The sequence below is a fragment of the Podarcis filfolensis genome, assembly GCF_964270895.1.
Source record: "Podarcis filfolensis genome assembly, chromosome: 2".
In the NCBI taxonomy this organism is placed as follows: Eukaryota; Metazoa; Chordata; class Lepidosauria; order Squamata; family Lacertidae; genus Podarcis; species Podarcis filfolensis.
Window position 1 is genome coordinate 80492087 of NC_139605.1, and position 21328 is coordinate 80513414.

Here is a 21328-nt window from a genome sequence, read left to right on the forward strand (position 1 = left end):
CCCATGGTCATATAATACTCCCATTAAATGGTCCATTGCATTTTTAAGTCAAGTTTATTTTCCAGTTTCCTCTAAAATGAGAACAGGCAGTCAGGCTTGCTCCCATCCATTTGATCATACAATGGGATACAGTTTTACCTTGGTTTTCGAACAGCTTAGTTCTCCAACATTTCGGCTCCCAAACGCAGCAAACCTGGAAGTGAGTGTTCTGGTTTGCGAACTATTTTTGGAAGCCGAACATCCAACGGGGCTTCTGATTGGCTGCAGGAAGCTCCTGCAGCCAATCAGAAGCTGAGCTTTGGTTTCTGAATATTCTGGAAGTCGAACAGACTTCCGGAACGGATTCTGTTCAACTTCCAAGGTACGATTGTACTTTTGAAAAAAGAAAACCCAACAACAGTTCAATGAGCAGCAGTTGGGAACACAGGAAGCTGCCTTATACTGAGTCAGACTATTGGCCCATCTAGCTCAGGACTGTCCACACTGACAGGCAGTGGCTCTCTAGGATTTCAGAGAGATCTTCCAACCCAACCTGGGGATTATGGGGAACGAACCTAGTACTTTCTCCATGCAAAAATGATGGTCTACTATTGAGTCAGTCCTTCCCCTAGGAGAATTTTGTCTCTGCCATAGACTGCTCTATATACACACATACACAGACTTTGGACCATATATGCTATGATAGTACTGACACTCCAGGGGACTAGAATGTATATATATGCTCAGAAAGCATAGAGGGGCATATTTTTCAACCGCCACATCTCTATTCCAATCCTGTTTGTGAGACAGTATCTTCATTCTGGACCCATTTCACAACCTTAAGCATCTCAGATGCTTCCGAGATTCCCTTGCAGAACTTGAAATTGTCCCCTGCTGAAAATTCCCCAACATAAATTAAAGTGGCAGCCTGATAGACGAAAAACAGCAAACTACTTTCCCTTACAGTTTATTTACATACTTCCCATTAGCACGGATGGCCTTAGTGCTGCAAGAATGTCAGTCTCTGTGTCATCATAGCACCTGACTTAGGACTCCAGCCAGAATGGCTGGAGACATGATCCAAGGAGAAGTCAGAGTGGAAGAGAAACAAAAAGTGACCCAAGTTTAATTTAGCTAGCTGGTTAAGTGAGGAGAAGGGATGTAAGGTGTAGATCACTTTTGGGATGTTCCAAGATGTTAAGTAACAGGATTAGGGCAGAAACAAGTGGGAACACCAAATTCTGCCTCTTCCAACCCCACCACAAGCCTCTCAACCACACAATTTCTGTAGAAGAGATGCTGCTGGAAGAGGAGGAGTTCCAGCAGATAAGGGGTGGGAAAGGGGAAGCATGGAATGGTATCAGAGGGGATATCAGTGGAAGTCAGTCCATAGGGGTTTCATTTTGCACTGGGTGGCTTGTAGGGCTCCAGTAGCAGACTTGAAAAGGTGTTGACTTTATCAGCCCCTCGCACTTCATGGGGCAAGAGTGGCAGCTTTACAATGTGAAAGTCTTCATAGAGGTCTTCCATCTGGAGGAGGAAAAGAAAGACAAATCAAAAGGAGCATCTAACAATTACAAACTTCTTATTGGGAATCAAGATGGAAGAATCTCAGCAGCAGTTCCCTACTTGGTTGGAAAGTGTGCTCTGTTGACTTTGGAGGACCCTCTTCACAACAGCACTATGAAAAGTAATCCTCTTGCAGTCTAATGGCAATCTTAAACTAATTTTGAACAGCTTTACTGCTGGGCCCTTGGAAGACCTGGTATAGATTAACTATCCCTTGGTTTACTGAGTGAAGAAAGGAAGGACACATGGAAAAGGCACAAGTGGCAGAAAGAAAAACAGAGTACATAGTACTGAAGAGGCAATAGGACAACTGGAGTGGGAAATGGAGGTTTTGGCCCAAGAAAAATGTATAAAACATCCCCACAACTTTTCAGGCTGAGTAATGAATGAAGAGATAGCAAGGGTGGAAGTCACAGAAAAAGGATACCATGATTAGAAAGAGGTGGGTGGATACAAAGGCTGCAAAGATCATTCAAAGGGAAAGAAAAGGAGAGTGTAGAAAAAGCAAAATGGAATACAGAAGAAGCAGAAGGAACAAAATGGCAGAGAAAAGTGAAGCCTGTCTGTGGAGGCATTGGGGAAGGTCTGCATATTTTCCCTGGACAAAAACTACTCAGTTTACTAGTAAACATTCCCTTTCATTTTCAAAGAATAATAATAGTGAGGTTGGACTGAACAGAGATAAAAGTTATAGAAGAGAAAAATTCCACATTTCCACCTGAAGGCCAGATTCCACAAAGAGCAGCACATATGGAGGAGACCCGCTTCCTGCCTTCTACAGCAAGCCAGTTGCAGGACCCATTTCTTAAACTGCCAGTGGCTACTGTTCGCTTGGATATTTGCACCTCTCTAGAAAAGCTAAACACTTGCCGTGGCAATGGAAAGGGGAATGCTGGGAGACAGGAATTCTGAAGCTGAAGGTAAAAGTAGAATAGCAAACTTCAACCATTCAGAAGTTTAAAGTAATATTGACCAAAAGGGCTGGGAGTTATAAAGTTAGGTATGCAACTCAGAGACCTTAACAGTCCAAGTAGACAATATTAGGACCAGACAAGATGGACCAGTGGGCTAAATCAATATAAAGCAGATCCCCAGGCTTAGATTGGTGCCTGACTGCTGCCACTTCCCCAAAATGGACACTGAAAAATCTGAACAGTCTCTAGCCATACCTGGTCAAGGTATTTGGACTGGATTTTGTGCCGGGCCTCACACATCTTGCAGGGCTTCTCTGGGTCTGGGAAGACCAACTGATTGACTATGATATTGTGGGTGTCGATCTTGCACTTGGCCAACTCCTGGATGAGCCGCTCTGTTTCATACAGGGACAGGAACTCGGCAATACAAACACAGATGAATGTTGTTTGTTCCTGGGGAGGGGATAAAGTGCCATTAGTTCACAAATGCAAATAAAATTGTAGGAGCTGGTCTCCCATCCCTGGGAGTCACCTGTGTGCTGCTGTCTCCCCCACAGTCCCTGTTTCCACCTTAAATTCTCAGCTTCTACATTCCTTCCACCACCATGGTTTTTTTAGAGGAATAAGGCCAGAGGGCAAAGCAACAAAAGCTGTTGCCCCTCAGGAAGCAATATGGCCACTTGTCCTCAGGTTATCTGCCACCTGAACACCTGCTCACATAGTCCACACCATGTGTCACGTCTATCTCTGGGTACAGGGGATCAGCCATTGCAATCCCATCTTTTCCAGTTAAGTTCAGAAGGCACACAGATCACGTCTACAGAATCTGGAACTATCCTTTCACCAGCATGGTCGAGAAGAATGGCTGCAGTGTCTAGTGTAGGGCACTTGGGCAGCTGGTAACTTCCTTGCTTATCTAGGATAGGCACAGAAAAAGGAGACACAGCACTTATGCACCCTGTCTTGTGTCTTAGCTCAGATAATAATAATAATAACAACAACTTTTTATTTGTACCCCGCCCTCCCCGGCTAGAGCCGGGCTCAGAGCAGCTAACATCATATAAATAATACAATATGCATAAAAACAAGCAATCAATTGATTAAAATGCATCCCAAAATTAATTCAAATAAATTAAAATTAAATCTGGACAAATGACAATCCTCAGGTTAAAATTGAAAGCAGTTAATACGCGCCAGGACCAACTGTTTCCACTGATATTATAAGGACCTGTGAGCGGGCTGGGAAACCTCCTTCGTGCTTGTTCTTATACAAAGAGAAAATGAGTCAGACTGAACCCTGACCAAAGGCCTGGTGGAACAGCTCCATCTTGCAGGCCCTGCGGAAGGATGTCAAATCTTGCAGGGCCCTGCTCTCTTGTGAGAGCGTCCCACTAGGCTGGGGCCACAGCCCAAAAGGCCCTGGCTCTGGTCGAGGCCAGTCTAATCTCCCTGGGGCCCAGAATCTTCAGGGTGTTGTTATTTACAGACCTCTGTGGGACATACCAGGAAAGATGGTCCCGTAGGTACGAGGGTCCTAGGCCATATAGGGCTTTAAGGGTTAAAACCAGCACCTTAAACCTGATCCTGTACTCCACCGAGAGCCAGTGCAGCTCCACCAGGAGCCAGACAAAGGGGGAAAGCACCCAAAGAGGCTGCTAGTCCCCATATTCTTTCAGTTCCTCCACCTGCTAGGACAGAAAGGAACGAAGAGTGACTAGAATATGTTTATGAGGCTGCCTCTTCTTCCAGCCTTAAGAGTTTTAGCTTAAAGGCAGGAGCAACCCATAGCATACAGGGAGGAATTCAACGCAGCTCTATGGCAAATGTTTTGCCAGCTCAGGCATTTCAGCCTGCCAGACAGAACAATCCCCTCTCTCTCCACCCCATGTGCAATTCTGGGGCTGCAAAGGGGGGGGGGAGCCCTGTTGAATTAGGGCAAATATTTGTTAGGGCTTCCACTTGTGGGACTTATTAGCTGAATCCTGCCCCCAGTCTCCAGTAGAAGACTGGAAATTCACCTGGCCATTTATGGCAATCACTCACTTGAGGTGACCAGCGAAGTGGCTAGTTGCACGGTTAAATTCTTTGTCTCTGCCCGATTGTTGCTAGACTTGGTCATGATACTTTGCCTAAGGAACACCCACACTCGCGTAATTAATAGCAAAATGGACAATTAAATGCAGAAACCCAGCCTTTAACTACTCTAAAATGCAAACAATACAAAGGACAAGGCTGACATGGCCACCTCAGTGCCCTACAAATAGCTCCCTAAAGTCATGTCCCATCCCGTTTCCTTCAAAACCCTTGCCCATCTTTACAAGATACATTCCAAGCAATTAGAAACAGGGTGGGTGGCAGGCAAAAGTCCTGACAATTATAGCCACACCTGGATTTGCAAATAATGTTTTCAAAAGTTAAGGAACGCTTCTATTACTAGAGATGCCTGCTGGCCTATTCTATCCTTCAGTCAAAACATGAAGATCCAATGCAGCATTCCTGCATCAAATAACTCATCTGTTGTCGACAACTCCCTACCTGCCCATATGGCCAATGGTGAAAGTTTGTTCAGCTAACAGCTGAGAGACAAAGCTTTATTATTATTATTCCTCTAAGCTAGAAAAAATGTGAGCTGGTGGGACCCCGCTACCCACCGCTTCTCATTTTGTCCCGATTTTTACTTCACTTCCTTTATTAAATGTTATAAAGTTTAATTTAAAAAAAAATTACTCTGAGCAAGAGTCTAGTAAGAAAGTGTAATGTTCACAGGGGTATAACTAGAGCAGTTTACAACACAATGAGATTTGCAACATTTTGCAAGAGAAACACAATGTTCTTCTATGCCTTTGGGGCAAAAAGAGAGCCAGAAGGCGTGCAATCCCTTCATTCCTGCTCCTTTACCATATCAGCTGTTATAGCAGCCGTGGAGCACATTGGTCACACAAGAATGCACAAGAACCAGTGTAGTAATAGTATGCAATAGCTTCCACTAGCTGAGATTCACAAGTTGAACAATTGTTTAAGATTTATGTTTCTATCTCTTTAGGCTTCCCGCTGAAACTACAGCCAATACTCAGCAACCCAAAGCCAGAAAACAAAGCACATACCCTGCAAAAAAAAAAAAAAAACCCCACCAGGGTGACTGACTGGCTTAGACATATTACTTGGTCTCCCAGGATCTGAATGAAGCAGACTGTGGGCTTAATAAAGAATAAACTAATATGCTAATACAGTCGTACCTTGGAAGTCAAACGGAATCCGTTCCGGAAGTCCGCTTGACTTTCAAAATGTTCTGGAATCAAGGTACAGCTTCTAATTGGCTGCAGGAAGCTCCTGCAGCCAATCAGAAGCCGTGACAGACGTTTGGGTTCCAAAGAACATTCGCAAACTGAAACAATCACTTCTGGGTTTGCAGAGTTCGGGAGCCAAAATGTTAATCTCGCAAGGCGTTCGACCTCTGAGGTACGACTGTACCAAAGTTGAACTCCTCACCCCCAGCAATTCCAAAAATCACTCCAGCCAGTACCAGCTGTTTCCTGTCAGTGTAAATGCACATTAGCAGAGGAGCTGCCATGAATGGAAAACACTTGCAAAATGTAGACTTGTCAGTGCTATGGAGACTTGTGTATGTGACATGCTCCCCCCCCCCCCCGAAGGTCTTCCTGATCCAGCCCCAATCCAAGTTGGGTCAGAAAATCCCCACTTCAGGTCTCATTCTTTTCGCCACGTAGCAACTTCACTCTAACTGGAAGATTCTATTTTCAAATAGATTGCTGCTACAATTGGAAAGATCAGGAAAAGTATCTGGATGCCCTGGCCTAGTTTGAACATTATATCAGAACAAACTATGGTTTAATCAAAATATGCAGCATGCATATTTATTGCTCCACACCTTCCCTGTTCCTGCTGCAAAATAAGCCAGAACCTAGGTTATTGTGACAGCTGAACTTTGGAGGCAAGCAAACTACACGTCAAATGGACAATGACAGTAAATAAGGATTACCAAGCGATAACCCTGCTCTACAAATAAAACTTAAGTTTACTACATTTGCTTGCAGTCATGCACGGACTCCCCCTACTGTCAAAATTGTATTATAAGCTCCTTGCAGGAAGAGCCAAGATTTGTGAGCTTAAAGAGAGAGCATATGTGTTGTTGGCATAATGGAAACCTGGTTGAATGGACACAACCAGTGAGATGTGGTTATCTTAGAATTCAAATTCTATAAGGAGGACAGGAAAGGGTATACTGGAAGTGGTCATGCTCTGCACATTAAAGAGGGTATAGAGTCCAAAAAGCCGGAAAGGGGCAAACTCTCCCACAGAATAGTTGTGGGTGGCAACACAGAGGCCTCTAGATAAATTTAGCACCAGAGACATACTACCATATATCATAATATCATTTACATCTTCAAATATGTAAAGGGCTGTCACATGGAAGATGGAGCAAGGGATTCAAGTTACAAGAAAGGAGATTCCGACTAAACATCAGGAAGAACTTTCCACTGGAAGGTGGTGGACTCTCCTTCACTGGAGGTTTTAAAACAGAGGCTGGACAGTCATCTGTCATGGATGCTTTAGCAGAAATTCCTGTATTGCAGGACGTTGGACTGGATGACTCGGGATCCCTTCCAGCTCTACAATTCTATGATTCTATAAATACAAAGGATGAGATTCTGTAGTAATGGGTGAACTCTGTTTGTTTGTTTGTTACCTTGTTGTCACGACTGGAACACAAATATGCCCAGCCTATGTGAGAGAAACTCAAGTCACCCTATCATGGAACATAGTTTGTTGCTGACTTGCTGATCATGGCTTATTAGAGAGCAACAAACCATGATTCCTGGTTCAGATGTAGGAAGGAAGCCAAGTCTTCAATCTGTTTATCATGCGCACAAAATGGAAGAAAGTCTGGCTTATCATTACATGCAAACATGGCCTCTGTCTAGATTTAAACAACATTCATTTTGACCTGACCTTGTTGCCGTTTCATGGAATGAACTAAGCAGAAATTGATCTTTGGCTATTTCCAAACATTAACCAGCTACATTTCAGTGTTCTTTTTCATTACTTGATAGAATATTATGCTATGAGAGAAGTCATCTTTAGCCTGATCATTCTAATGAAGACTGCAACTATTGAATGGACTGAAAATGAATATTACATTTGAGAAGACAATTTAAAAAGTTTTGCAAAATTATAAAAAACAAGTATATAAAAATAGCTAACTGAATTAATTAATGTTAAATCTAATGAAGCAGTCACAAATGTAAGCATGTTTCATCTTACTATACATTCCAAATTCACCTTTGCCAAGGGTGAAGCATCACCCCCCCAAAACCCCTCATCTTTGCAGAATACTTGCCGGATCCTTGAACTGCTCACTGACTGAGCGGATGACAGGGAGGGTCTCCTCCAGCTTGGAGGCCAGCTGGTCAGCATTCATGTCCCCCAGGCCAAGCATGTTGCACATCTAGTGAATAACAGAGAGGGAGTTGCAATGAGAGATTTCTATTAACAGACAACAAGTCACCCCTACATGTCCTGCAAGCAACAGAGGAGGGAATAAGCAAAACCTGCTTATCAGCTCAACTCAGAGTGACAAAGCCCAATACTCCAAGAGCAATAAGTGCAACTGTGTCCTGCAAGCAACCCAACAAATCAAATAGATTATTTCATGTTGCTCCTGAGTGTTGCAAGAATAATACTGGGGTCCATGCAAAAGCTTGCAAAGTGCCACATGGTGGAAATTTTTAAAAAGATGTCTGGCATGGTCTTTTTTCCAGGAACGCCTCATTTTTCTGGCTCCTCTCCCATTTTACCTGTGATATGAAGGGACTGATCTGGTTCTTTATCTGCATCAAGCGGCCTAGCCCCCGCTCCACGATGGTGGGGAAATTGAGCAACCGTAGTGTGTGCCCAGTGGGTGCTGTGTCAAACACTACCACGGAGAAATTCATCCCTTTCACCAACCTGTGCAGGCCAGAGAAAGAACCATCAGCTGGAGCAGTTAGAAATAGTCACCTCTTCCTTTATACTGACCTTCCCCAGCATACATATACACTCTAAGGTTCACTTAATGCTAGTGCTTTCTTTGCTCTGTGAACGAAAACTTTGTATGTGGAATCCATATCGTGCAACAATGGATGTTATGGAACTTTGGTGCACAAATTTGTCCAGTGCAAAAAATGATGCATAAATCACAAAAGGTTGAATCCAACATTAGCCATACTCACGATTAGAGTCATTTAAATTAATGGTCATGGCTAACTTAGGTGAGCCTACTTATTTAAACAACAACTGAAGTCAGCCCCGTACAGTGTTCAAAACTCCCATTGTTCTAGGCACATTTTGCGACAGGGATTTCATTAGGGTGAGCAGTTTCTGAGCTCTGGGCGCAATACTGCGCCTAAGATTTCAGATTAAAACTAAAGAGTAGAAGGAAAGGAGGACCTTTTTCAGCCTTCCCACTTCCAGCTACTCTTCGAAGACTGGAGAAAAGACCCTCTTAAGAATATTAGGGGGGTGGGCAGGGGAAGGACTAGACCCTGTGAAAAATGAATATGTTTTAGCTGTCGTTCATTCATTTTCAGATTTGTATTTCTGTTATTTAAAAAGTGTAGTATTATTATTATTTATTTTCTATACCGCCCTATACCCGAAGGTATCACACATTCTGTTGTTGTGCCCATAACCTAGTTTTAAGGTGCCATTTAGCTCCCAGCTTTCGTATCTCTGTTTCTAACACTGGCCCTGTATAGTAAAGTATTTAATGTTTTATTGCGCTTTTATATTTGTTGGAAGCCACCCAGAGTGGCTGGGGTAAGCCAAGTCAGATGGACAGCATATAAATAAATTAAATTATTATTACTATTATTACAGGGAGCCTACTTAGTTGGATACAAACCACAAATAATATAATAACTCTGGCCTTGTGCAAAGCATACTCAGTTACTATGCTGGACTATCCTAATGGCTAAACCATTAGGCTTGGGATACCTCTGGCTAACCCAAACTTCATAATGGTGAACACAGTAAAATACCTTTGAAGTCTGGTCTTCTGCTTCTCAACCCAAAAACCGCTTTGAGGTTTGTTTGTTTTTTAACCCACAATCAAGCGGTGTATAAATTTTATGAAATAATAAATAAATAAGCCTCCCACAGGCTAGAAAAGGTTAGAAGGCTTGATGATCCAGGCCACAGTTCTTACCGCATAACTTCTGCGTAGCTCATGGCCTCATCAATGCCAGGAAAGGCACTCATAGCCTCTTGCATCATCTTCTTGCCCATACTCAGCATGTTATCCTCCTCAAAGAACTCATCTGGAAGTTCAGCCACACCTAGGCTGGGATCAATCTCCTGAGAAATAAATAGAAGGATCAGCACCACTTTTCGTAAAACAAAAGCAGAGTCATTCAGCCATTCAAAAAGAAACATGATGTTTAAAACAGAGCTAAAACCCCCGATTTGTAGAACAATTCTTTCAATGTCCACTCAAAGAGGCTTTCAAACTAATGCTCACTATGTCAACTCACAGTTAAAAGTAACACCACAAATAACTGATTTCTTTGTAATTTGAGGCTATTTTTATGCTTGTCATTGTGGAATACATGGAGGAAAAAGAAAATAACCTCAAGATGTTTGAAAATGTAAATCCAGCAAAAGGCATACAATCAGCACTATTTGTTGTCAACATTGGACAATTTAGGGTACTTCCCTAAATTTAGGGTACTTCCGGGTTTTGCCACTTGCGCATGCGCAGACACGCAAAACAATGTCATGCACATGCACAGAAGCGGCGAATTGCAACCCGCGCATGTGCAGACTCGCCGCTGCGGGTTGAGTTTTTTTCATGTTGCGAATGGGCCTCCAGAACGGATCCCGTTCGCAACCAGAAATACCACTATATAGTAATTGCATATAAAATCCTTTTTAAAAAAGGTCGGGGAGATTTCCCTGACATTTGTCTTCCCTGAAGATTATGATAAATGTTGGTTTGAAAAGAAACAAATAATTAGGGTGTTCTCATAGCCCAGTGTGAATTCCTGTGGACATTACAACTTCCCACACAGACTTAGTGCTAACCTGCAACTTACAGATACAAAGTGTCATATGCAGAGGGTCTTGTTTTGGAAGCATTTATTTGTATGTGTCAATGTATTGTCACATGTTATGCTGATCACAGGTTATTTGATAGAAAATATTTTTTCAACTGTTTCTACTAAAGGCTGCTGTAAGTTTGATACTTGCCCATGAAACACTAGCTGTTTATGTATATTGCTGCTGATGGAATTTATTTCATTCATAATTTTATAGAATGCAAGTCTAAGTTACAGATAAATTCTCAAGGTTACAAACCATTACATTAGTCACATCACTTAAAATACAACGAAGAGAAACCAGTTAGACAAAATATACGATCATCTCCTCACAGTCCAAGACACAGACATTTTGGAGGAAAACTTCAGTTGGTTTACTTGCCTTATTGCTACATATCATAATCTATTCAGTGTGAAAGAGCAAGATCAGAAAAAAGAATGTTTTCACCCCCTGCCTGATCTTTTCCTATATGTAGTAAGAACCTTTTTTTTTTTTGCTCAATACTACCCAGTCCCTTCAGAGGAACACTCACCATGGCAAAAAGGTTATCATAGCCCTTTACTTTGGTGGGGACTTTTGAAAATTTCTGGTCGAAAGCATCTGATATGTTATGAGCAGGATCGGTGGAGATGATGAGGACACTCTCCCGCACTTTGGACAGCTGCACAGCCAGGCTGCAGCTAGATTCAGGAAGTAAAGCAATGTGCAGTTATTAACATCACAAAAGGAAATACATACAAACATAGAACATAAGCTCTTCAGCTATCACAGTCTTAGTAGGTCTGTTTGGATTTGTCCACCCTAAGAGATTATGATCCAAAGACTTGCAACTTTGCTTCTCTATGGAGGTGCTTACTTGGCACAGACAAGTAGCTACTCAGAAGCAGCCAAATCATATGCACATTGGCTTAGCAAAACAGCTCACTCCTGAGTAAGTGTGCACAGAATGACAGCTTCAGCTATTTAACTTGTGATACCCCCTCTTTCAAGACAGGTTACCTCCCCCCCCCAAAAAAAACCAGGCCAAATAATGTATTACTGAGTTTATTATGAGTCACCACAAAGTAAATCTAGAATATATTGAAAGCCCACACTTTAAAAGGTTTAACCCTAGACATCAAAATCCAACACACACACACAGACCAGCCAAAATTTAATAGCCTCTAATACTTGTATTCTAAGTTCTGATCTACAATTTTAAAAATCTTTTTGAAGAAAAGGCATTGCACAATGGGAAACCTACCACTACAAGGTTATTCCACAACAGCAATGCTAATATAATCAAGAAGGTATTGTTGGCAGAGTTGCACAAGGAAATAGGCAAGCTACAAATTAAGTCAATCCAAGCCATTTGGGGGTTTACAAGATAAAGCTATGCCTAGAAGGCAGTGAGGGTTCAGTCCAAGTACCAGAACAATTACATTCTTCAGAATTTGTCTGAAAATGCATTCTGCTCTAAATGAAGTTTTCAGTCATCAAGGACAACCACACATAAAAGCAGCTTCAAATACTTAGTCTTGAGATTAAGAAGGCGTAAATGACCACTGTCAAAATATGAATCTGAAAAAGGAAGGCACCCAACCCCTATGCTTCTGCTCAGTTTCATCCAGTCTCGCATCTGAAGCAGGGTGCCCCAAATCCCATGATATTTACATACAGTGGCATGAAGGTGCATACAATTCGCTTGCCTAATAAGACACTATTCTCCATAGCTTAATGAGATGCGGACGTTCAACAGGTAGAGCTTTTGCCAGCAGAGGTTCAGGGGCATGAAAGCTGCGCTTGCTGGGTTTCTGCCTGTCACACAGCTCCTGAAAAGGCACAGCAGCAGCTGCCAAGGAGAGAGAAAGGCGGAGGCAGCAATGTCTGCCATCCTTCCCAACGACATCTCCCTGACCAACCCACCTGCAGGTGGTCTTGCCAACGCCACCCTTCCCTCCGACGAAAATCCATTTCAGGCTCCGCTGCTCGATGATGTTACTCAGTGTCGGTTCCAGCGGCTCCACGTCTGGTGCGTCCTCGAACTCATCCGCCTCAGTCGCCAACCCAGATGCCGCCGCCGTCGCCATCTTGAAACCAAAATCACGTGACAAGACGCAGAGCTACACCATCTTGTAGGGAGATTCAGGTTGGTTGTCCCCGCTCAGCGCCTTCGCTCATTAACAGGAAGCAAGGCGCGCAAGTACTCTTCCCGACCTCGCCCTGCTCTTCAGATCCTTCAATCACACAAGATGCTCAAACCGGTGCGTCACAAAAAGGTTGAGTAACACAGTAATCGCACCCCTTCCTAGTCGGCTGATATGGTCTTGCCCACACTTGTCTTATCTCAGCCTATAGGCCGGCAGCTTCCTTTCTTGATTGGCTCCTGAACCGCTTTCTGAAGGAGCTCCCACCCACCCCAAACGCCCGCCTCCCGCTGTTTCTGATTGGTAAAATGCTCACTCCATCATCGATTTCCCCCCCCCCCCGAAGGCTGCGGCCCGTTGCCTTTTTTGATTGGCTCAGAAGGCCTGTCAGTATCCCGCAGGGCGGACGCGCCCTGTCGGTCTGCGATACTTCTCCTTTTTTTTTTTTTGACGTGCGTGGGCAGCCTAGCAACGTCGCCTCTCCCGTCGTGCTTTGCGGCGCCGGCGTCGTCACCGCTCCCCACCGTGCGCCAGGGCGCGTACGCTCAAGGCAGGGAGGGCGGCGCAAGATGGCGGCGGCGCAAGGCAGGGGCCCAGGCTCCGAGGCGGCCGGGCCGGGCGGAGTGAACGTGTTCGCCAACGACGGCTCCTTCCTAGAGCTCTTCAAGCGGCGCATGGAAGAGGCCGCCGCCGCGGGAGGGAGGAGCGGACCGGGAGCGGGGAAAGCGGGGGCCGAAAAGCAGAGAGAGACCGAGTCTCGGCCGGAGCCGCCCGGGGAACAGGAGCCGCCGGAAAAGAAGCGGAGCGGGAGCGCCCTCAGCTTCGTAAGGGATCCGGGCCCTGACACCCCCTCCTCCCCTTTCCCTTGGCTTACTCCTCTTCGCTTTCTGCCTCCGCCCTCCCCAGACCCCAAAGGACCGAGGCGTTGGCTGTCGCCTTCTGCCTGCCAGTTTTCATCTCCTTTCCTGACATGGTCGCGTGTGTCCTTAATAGGTGCTTGGCAGGCAGAAGTTCAACGGGTGAAGCACTTCCTCACCCCTGTAAAATGTTCTCTCTTCCCCTCCCCCCAGTATTTCTGTTACGGTAGCGGAATAATGTTACTAGGAGCACTGTTAAATTCTCTTCCTCCTCCGAGCTCTCGACAAAGTTTTTCAAAGCTCACTTTAATTCACGTTATAAATTTAGTGCTGATCCCCCTCGCCCCGGTAATATATAGCATAGGAGTATGCAGCAAGCAATTTTTTTAAAATATCTGTTGACAGTGGTTGCATACTATAGTCGACATCTGTCATTGCTGTGCAAGTTAATGTTTTACTGGGTTTGTTCATATTGATTTTAAGTAGGCAGTTCTAGAATAAGTGCTGTCCCCAATAAATGTTGGGAGGCTATTTTTACTTAACTAGTCCTGATCTCAGTCTATAAAGTAAACATCAAAATCCCTTTTATTCTCTGACCATAAACATATTTGCTCAGAAACTCATTAATTTCAGCGTGCCTTATTTCCAAGTGGGTGAACTTTAAGTTCCAAGCTTGCCTTTTGGGGTTCTTAATAATCCTGCCCCATGATGGAACTACCTGCTGCTGTGCATTTCTAAAAATCAAAGCCATTCAGTAGCCACAGCCAAAATACTCCAACAAAATTATGACAATTTTTTTTTAAAAAAACCTACTGAATCTTAACTTGGGACAGATAAAAGTGCAAGGTGCAAAATAAATAATTGGAGAAACATTCTCTTTTCTGCCTCCTTCTGAGAAACTTAAAGTGTCAATCCTGATGTGTGGAATATAGATTCAAATTGGAAGTAGGAGATCTAGAAGGCCATCCTGTGAACTGCAAGTAAAATACCACCACATAATGCTTTGATTTAGCTGTGTTTTGGAGAACCACCTGATAGAGACTGATACAGGCCTTATATGAAAACAAAGGAACTGAGGTGTATTAAGATAAACTAGGCCTTTTTTCTTAAAGCAAACCAGGAGTTTTCCCTGCTTTAAACAGCTGTTGGCAAGTAAATGGATTTTTTGTCTAGCATATGGAAGTTTTTCTGCACAGATAGTATCATTCTTACAACAGAATGAAATCCGTTCAACATCCGTATTGGTGTGATAATTCTGAAATAAGCTGCTATTTGGTTCCCAGCTGGATAGAGAAGAATGCAAATGTGACTGTATTCTCTATTGGTTTAGCATTAATAACATAGCCTGTTATAGAAAAGGGGAGGCTACTCAGAATGGAATAACAACACGGTGCTCTGTGTTTACTAAAAAATAAGCTGTTGAGTTCAGTGGGAATTAATACCAGATTATTGTGTATGGAATTGCAGGCTAAGAGTAACAAAATTAGTATTTTTTCCCTTTCAGTCTTATGAAACCTGGAGTCTCTAGATAGAGGATTCTTGGAGATGGAGCATATGTTTGGGCATATGGCATTAGTGGTGCTGTGAATAGGAAGAGCATAGGGGGCATGTACTGCAGGAATTTCAGGATGTGAGCAGGGTTCTGATAGTGGACATTGAAACCCTGCTCTTGTTCCTTAGATTTTAGCGGAAGGACCCCATCTATTTTCAAGCTTGTTTTTTTTCAAAATGAAAGCTGAAATTTCATATCTTAAGCCTCGAGCTGCTCTTAGAAATCCATTTTTTGTTTTATGGAGATTATACAGATTTATAGAATGACAGTAGCACACACAGCCCCTCCCTAGACAGGAATAAGACTGACTGTGCCAACTTGATTGTCCTTGTAATTATTAGGAAATCAAACAGTTTCATGTATGTTTTGATGTTTTAGGGGAATGTGAGTGGAAGTTCAGTGTTGATCCTATTTTCTAATGGACATTGAGCCTGGAAAGCATTCAAAATACTTCATTTTCTTATAAAATGTGTCTTTTAATGTTTGGGCTAATCTGTACAGATGTATTGGTGAACACTGCTAAGGTGCCCTTTTACCCTCCTAGCACAACGGTGTAGGTAACGCTCGGCAGCTCTGTACTGACTGACAGGTGTGATGGCGAGCTAAGATGATCTAATTGAAGGACTCCCTATACCGTTATATAGTGGGCAACATTCCCCTTGCAGCTCCCAGGCTCGTATAACGGTTGCAGTCTTCTGTCCCTTCACCCAGGTGGGCAAGCGGAGAGGGGGCAGCAAGCTAGCCCTGAAGACAGGAGTGGTAGCCAAGAAACAAAAGACAGAGGATGAGGTAAGTTAGCATGAACCTCATTTATGTCAGCTTGACAGCCCATGGGGCAGCAATGCTTTTGCTTCCATTTCAGCAGGAATGGAAGTTGAAGCTAATATTCTTCTCCCTCATGCTATCTAAGTTTGGCACTGATGTTGACCTTCCATCTTTAGGGAAATGGCCATCTTTGGAGTGCGAGAAAATTTGTAGGAGAACTGAAGAATGATTTTTGGCCTCTGCTAGAATCTCAGGGGCAGGTTGCTTTAATTTGTGTATGTGAGGGGAGGGAGAGAGAAAGAGACAACCCACAGAAAGAATATGAACTCTGCAATAACGGCAGTGGCAGCCCTTCAATGAAAAACTGCTATATAGGTCTACAGGAGCAGCAGAAGAGTACTTTATTTCTTGTTCCTGCTTCAGTTGTGATAATAGCAATGAAGCTGGAAGCTTGTGTTCTTCCTTAGTAGGAAAGGTGCTTGTCAAGTGAACTGAAGAACTGATATTTCCTAGTTAAGTGTTACGCTTCCCTGTCTATTTCATTTTTGTAAAGAGGGTTGTTTCAAATGCTGCATTTACAGAGTTCCTCTTGCATAATAGGACTCCCATCCTCGCATGCACCTTCAAAATCTGCTGCAGAGGGTCCTTGTGAGGACTGGAAAGGAGAAGATAGGAACGTCTGTTACAGCAGCACTGACTATGACCCAGTTCTTTTAATTCCAATGAGATAATGGCAGATCAAGTAGCTGGGGTTATCCTCCTTTTGTCTTCACAATATTATGTGGTAGGTTAGACTAAAGAGATGTTGACTACCCCAGTGTCATACTGTGAGGTTTATAGCTGAGCAAGAATTTGAACCTGGGGCTTCCTAGTACAACCCACAGATTCCTAGTTAGATGGTTAGGTTTATGCCATTGTTTTTTGAGTGTTAATGTTTTCTGTATATGGTGTGCTTCTGAATAAAATAATTTGAGATATGTAACATGTCATTTTTGCCTCTCCTGTTTTGTTTGTAGGTTTTGACAAGTAAAGGTGATGCGTGGGCCAAATATATGGCTGAAGTGAAAAAATACAAAGCCCACCAGTGCAGTGATGATGATAAAACCCGACCTTTGGTGAAATAACTCTCATCTCCAGCTTGGACTTTCTCTGATGTACATAATTATTTAAAACGTCAAAGGAGAGTAGCTCTGCCCCACAGACTGACTGCTGCCACGGCAGCAGGTGACTTGCCATGCTTTTATATCTGGGAATTTAGAGCCTCCTTCATTGGTTCATTTATTGTTATCTTCTTTCTTCTGAGAACTAAGAACTTTGACTTAGTTGCAGGATTTTTTAATTTGTAATCCCCAAAATAGTGGAATTGGTCTGATATGTCTTTCCCTGAATCACCAGGCAACATACCATGCCCACAAAATCTTTAGCATTAAACCTTTGCTTAACACTTCCAGTACTCCTCAAGTTTCCACAATGGGATAAGCTAAATGGATCCGTTTTGCCAAATGCGTTATCTGTTTCTGTTGAAGATGAACTTAACATGTGGTCACAATTTCCAAATCCGCATTGCAGACAACAGTAATTCCAGAACACTTTGATGAAAAGGTGACCAGTGCTGAGTTCCTTGGTATGCTTAGTATATGACAATTCTGTGAGTGCATTTCTGCTTCTGTTTTTTCCTCTCCATTTCACTGTACAATACAGTGTGTTATGTGGTTTTATTCTGAATTCCAGTTGCTGCTGATTAAGCTCATTCCTTGCCTTCTGCTATGCATGCTCCAATTTAGCACTGCAGATTATGTTGTGCCTATCTGCTAGCTAAGAAGGTAGAAACTTGGTCTGCACTTAAACCCAATATTAGGAGAAAAATTGGCTAAAATTACAACAAACGTGCTCTGGAACAAATGGAATTTCCAGATATTATGATTCTAGCCTTTGACTAGCCCCTCTGTTCCAGTCCTGGGCTTTGTGGCCAGAGTTCTTTGAGAAAGGCTGTTTGTCTAGCAGTTGTTTGCTGTGTGCATGGGAGCCTATGTTTCTCTTTTTTTATTTTCCATTTAGACTCCTTATACTTTCAGTGAAGTAGTGTACTAAAGCTGAAACTCAGATAGTTTCTGCAGTGATGTGAGTTCTGTCACTGAGAGTAACTGGGGATGACAACTTCATAGAAAGGCCTCGGGTACATTCTTAGCAGTTGAAATGTCAAGAAATGAGAATACAAACAAGACCTTTTCTAGGATAATTTATAGCCCCCAATTTTTGTGTTGAGGGTGCAGTTGGGCTTATGTTTGAATCTTACTCTATTTGTGCCATTTCCTTTTCATGGAACAGGCGCTTTGTGTCAGAGAACAGATATGAAATACCCAACTTCTGCTCAATGCAAAACATACTTGCAGAAGATTTTTAAGCTGAAGGAAAACCAGCTGAAGTTTTATATTCTCATCTAGGAGAGGCCTAAAGGGTGTGTGTTATGTTATTGAACAGCCTTTAGGCCAAATGTTTTATATATAAATGCCCTCTCTGCGGAAAAGGTCACTGCTTTCTACCAATCAGAATACTCTGACAGTTGTGTAGGACATGGGAAGTGGAGGAAATACTGGATTGAATCCTGTCTGCAACCCCCAAATCTGCTTTGGATGTTTGGGGGAAATCCCAAAGCAGATTTTGGAAGGGAGGTAGAGGCAGGAAAGGGAGTGGAAGTTCCATGGTGTGAGCAGAAGTCATTCTGCTAATTCAGTGATTCTGTTGGGTACAACTCAACACTCTTGTTTAATTAGTTATGTACACTTGCTGGAATCTCAGCCGACTTGAGTCCTGTTCAGATCTTTATTCAGCAGAAGATCTAGGAGGGGTGTGTACATCTATATGTGTGTAGGCTCTTCAGTGTGATTAGGAAACCTAATCATGTGGCAGAAACTTTCATACATATGACCGTATGCATGTCAAACACTATTTCAGACCTGAATAGGTAGAGATTGGGGAAAGGGCTGGAAGACATCACCACTTGCTGTATTCAGTTTGAGGTAGTGTCTGAAAGGGGCTCGGGGTGGTCATATATGAGACTTTACTGTTTAAAGCCTGAAGCAACTTGGAAGGGTTAAATATTTCACTGGTATCTGGTTACACACCTGTTATAAAGTGGTGGCAGTTTGCTTCCTTGTTCTACACTAGAGCAGACTCCTTTATTGCTTTTGACCTCCACAACCTGGCTTAGAGCACTGATAATCATTCTTACTACTAGCTTTTTAAAATAAAATTCTGTTGTGGATATTGATTCGCTAGCTTTGTCTTGTTTCCTTTCTATTTCTTTTTTATGATAAAAGGTATTTTTACTTATACAGGTAGTGACCATTTTGCGTGTGGTCAGTTGAAAAGTGACGGCCAGCAGATGGGTTGTTTTGGACCCAGTGGAGGGTGGAATGGGGACAGGGTGGGCTTATGTGCACTTCTCTGAAGAGTGCAAATGTCAAGAATGCAACCCCTGTGCAAATGGGGAGTTGCCTGTATAACCTATGGCTGGGTAAGTACCTTTCAGAGGTAATCATGCTACTCTGTTGCAGCAAAAACAGTAAATATGTGGCACCTTGAAGACTTAAATATATTAGTGGTATGTGCATTTGTGGACTAAAGTACTTGATCATATGCAAGAAGTGTTATCTTTTTAATTTTATACACAGACATTGGTAGTGGGTTTAGGATATAAAATGCAAGAAACGTTAAAAATTATGTTAAAACTTAATATATGTAAAATCATTAGTGATTCAACACTGTTTTGAGAATATTCACTAATGATTTTATGTATTTAAGTTTTAACATAGGAGGAAATTCTAAAAGGCACAAACTAGACTAACTACACTGTTAATAGTTCTCCCTCTCCTATCACATGCATGTGGAATCCAATGTGATGTAGTGGTTGAGAGTGCTGGACCTGGAGCTTGGAAGATGAACATTCAAATCCCCATTTGACCATGAAGCTCATTGGATGACCATGGGCCAATCACTTTCTTTCAGCTTAATGGGCTACAAGGATAAAATGGGGGAAAGGCAAACAATGTACACTCTTTAAACTCTTCACAGTAAGTACAGGATATAAACATGCTTTTTAGCTTAGGATAACTTTATGCATCTGGTGAAGGTGTAATTGCACTTTGCTAAGGAACATTTCCAGAGGGCAAGAGTCATAGACTGTTCATTCTCTATTCTGGAAAATATGTGGTTAAAGAATGAGCTAATAGCAGGGGTATGAAAACATAGCTTCACATTCATTGCAGTTACAACAGTTGCTTGATATATTCATCTTTATTTCTAGGTGTTGCTGCTTGTTCTTTTCAAAACACAATGATAGATAACCCATACAGTATATTTTTGTTCACTGTGAAATTTATTTGAAAGTATCATTTCTGCTAGTTGTTGTTCTGACCTGGTTATATTGCCCCAGCCAGAGCTTTGATCACTTACCTCTTTTCAGTTGCTTGAGGCCCTATACCTAATTGCCAGCAGAACAACTTTGTTTCCACTCCAGCCAGTCTTCAGATGTGCATTAGACATCCTTTTGATTGATGCTAATGTGTGTATCAGGCCAAATGGAACTCAGGATGCTGTTGCTCACTCCACAGTGAACCATCTTTACATATGAAGCTGCCTTATACAGTCGGGCTAGTAGCATGTCTTGTTCAGTACTGTCTGACTGATGGTGGCTCCTCAGAGCTTTGGGCAGAGGTCTTCACCAGTACTTGATACTTTTCATTAGTGTAGTGGTGCTGCTCCAGGAGGATTTTGGGGCAGGAATCTTGGGGCCTATTCAGCAGGAGAGCACCCAAATGTAGTACAGCTGGCTTGCCACATTTTTAAATAGGTAAGTAATGTGTTTTACCATCTAAAGAGTGGAGCCCCCATAAGACTATTAAGTTCAGAATCTAAAATTACGTAACTGTACCACTGGATGCGGGTGGCACTGTGGTCTAAACCACAGAGCCTAGGGCCTGCCAATCAGAAGGTCGGCGGTTCGAATCCCCACGACGGGATGAGCTCCCGTTGCTCGGTCCCAGCTCCTGCCAACCTAGCAGTTCGAAAGCATGTCAAAGTGCAAGTAGATAAATAGGTACTGCTCCAATGAGAAGGTAAATGGCGTTTCCGTGCGCTGCTCTGGTTTGCCAGAAGCGGCTTAGTCATGCTGGCCACATGACCCGGAAGCTGTCTGCGGACAAATGCCAGCTCCCTCGGCCAGTAAAGCGAGATGAGCGCCGCAACCCCAAAGTCGTTCGCGACTGGAGTTTACGGTGAGGGGTCCCTTTACCTTTACCATTGAATTAGAAATGGCTCTCCACCTTTGGGGAGACAATATGAGTTTTTAAAAATGTCATCCCTGCCATTATTATTTTTTCTACTTCTACATTCCTCTCTCCCCTGCTATTTGGTGCAAGCATGTGTTGAAAGTATTGCAAAGGTAAACATGAAACTTGTAGCAAACCAGCT

At 42.9% G+C, this 21328-nt stretch overlaps 2 protein-coding genes across 2 annotated transcripts; one reads left to right on the plus strand and one right to left on the minus strand.

Annotated features, from left to right (window-relative positions):
- Positions 1-35: 35 nt before the first annotated feature.
- On the minus strand, positions 36-12625 carry GET3 (guided entry of tail-anchored proteins factor 3, ATPase; the record flags this gene model as incomplete). The annotated part of the gene is made up of 7 exons (XM_083597567.1): positions 36-1509; positions 2718-2915; positions 7822-7929; positions 8279-8429; positions 9667-9815; positions 11089-11236; positions 12462-12625. The coding sequence occupies 7 exons, from the start codon at positions 12623-12625 to the stop codon at positions 1378-1380; spliced, it is 1050 nt and encodes a 349-aa protein (XP_083453693.1). The 3' UTR covers positions 36-1377.
- Positions 12626-12990: 365 nt separating this feature from the next.
- Positions 12991-19127, plus strand: TRIR (telomerase RNA component interacting RNase; the record flags this gene model as incomplete). Its single annotated transcript, XM_083597568.1, has 3 exons — positions 12991-13506; positions 15803-15880; positions 16873-19127. The coding sequence occupies 3 exons, from the start codon at positions 12991-12993 to the stop codon at positions 16978-16980; spliced, it is 702 nt and encodes a 233-aa protein (XP_083453694.1). The 3' UTR covers positions 16981-19127.
- Between the last annotated feature and the right edge of the window lie 2201 nt (positions 19128-21328).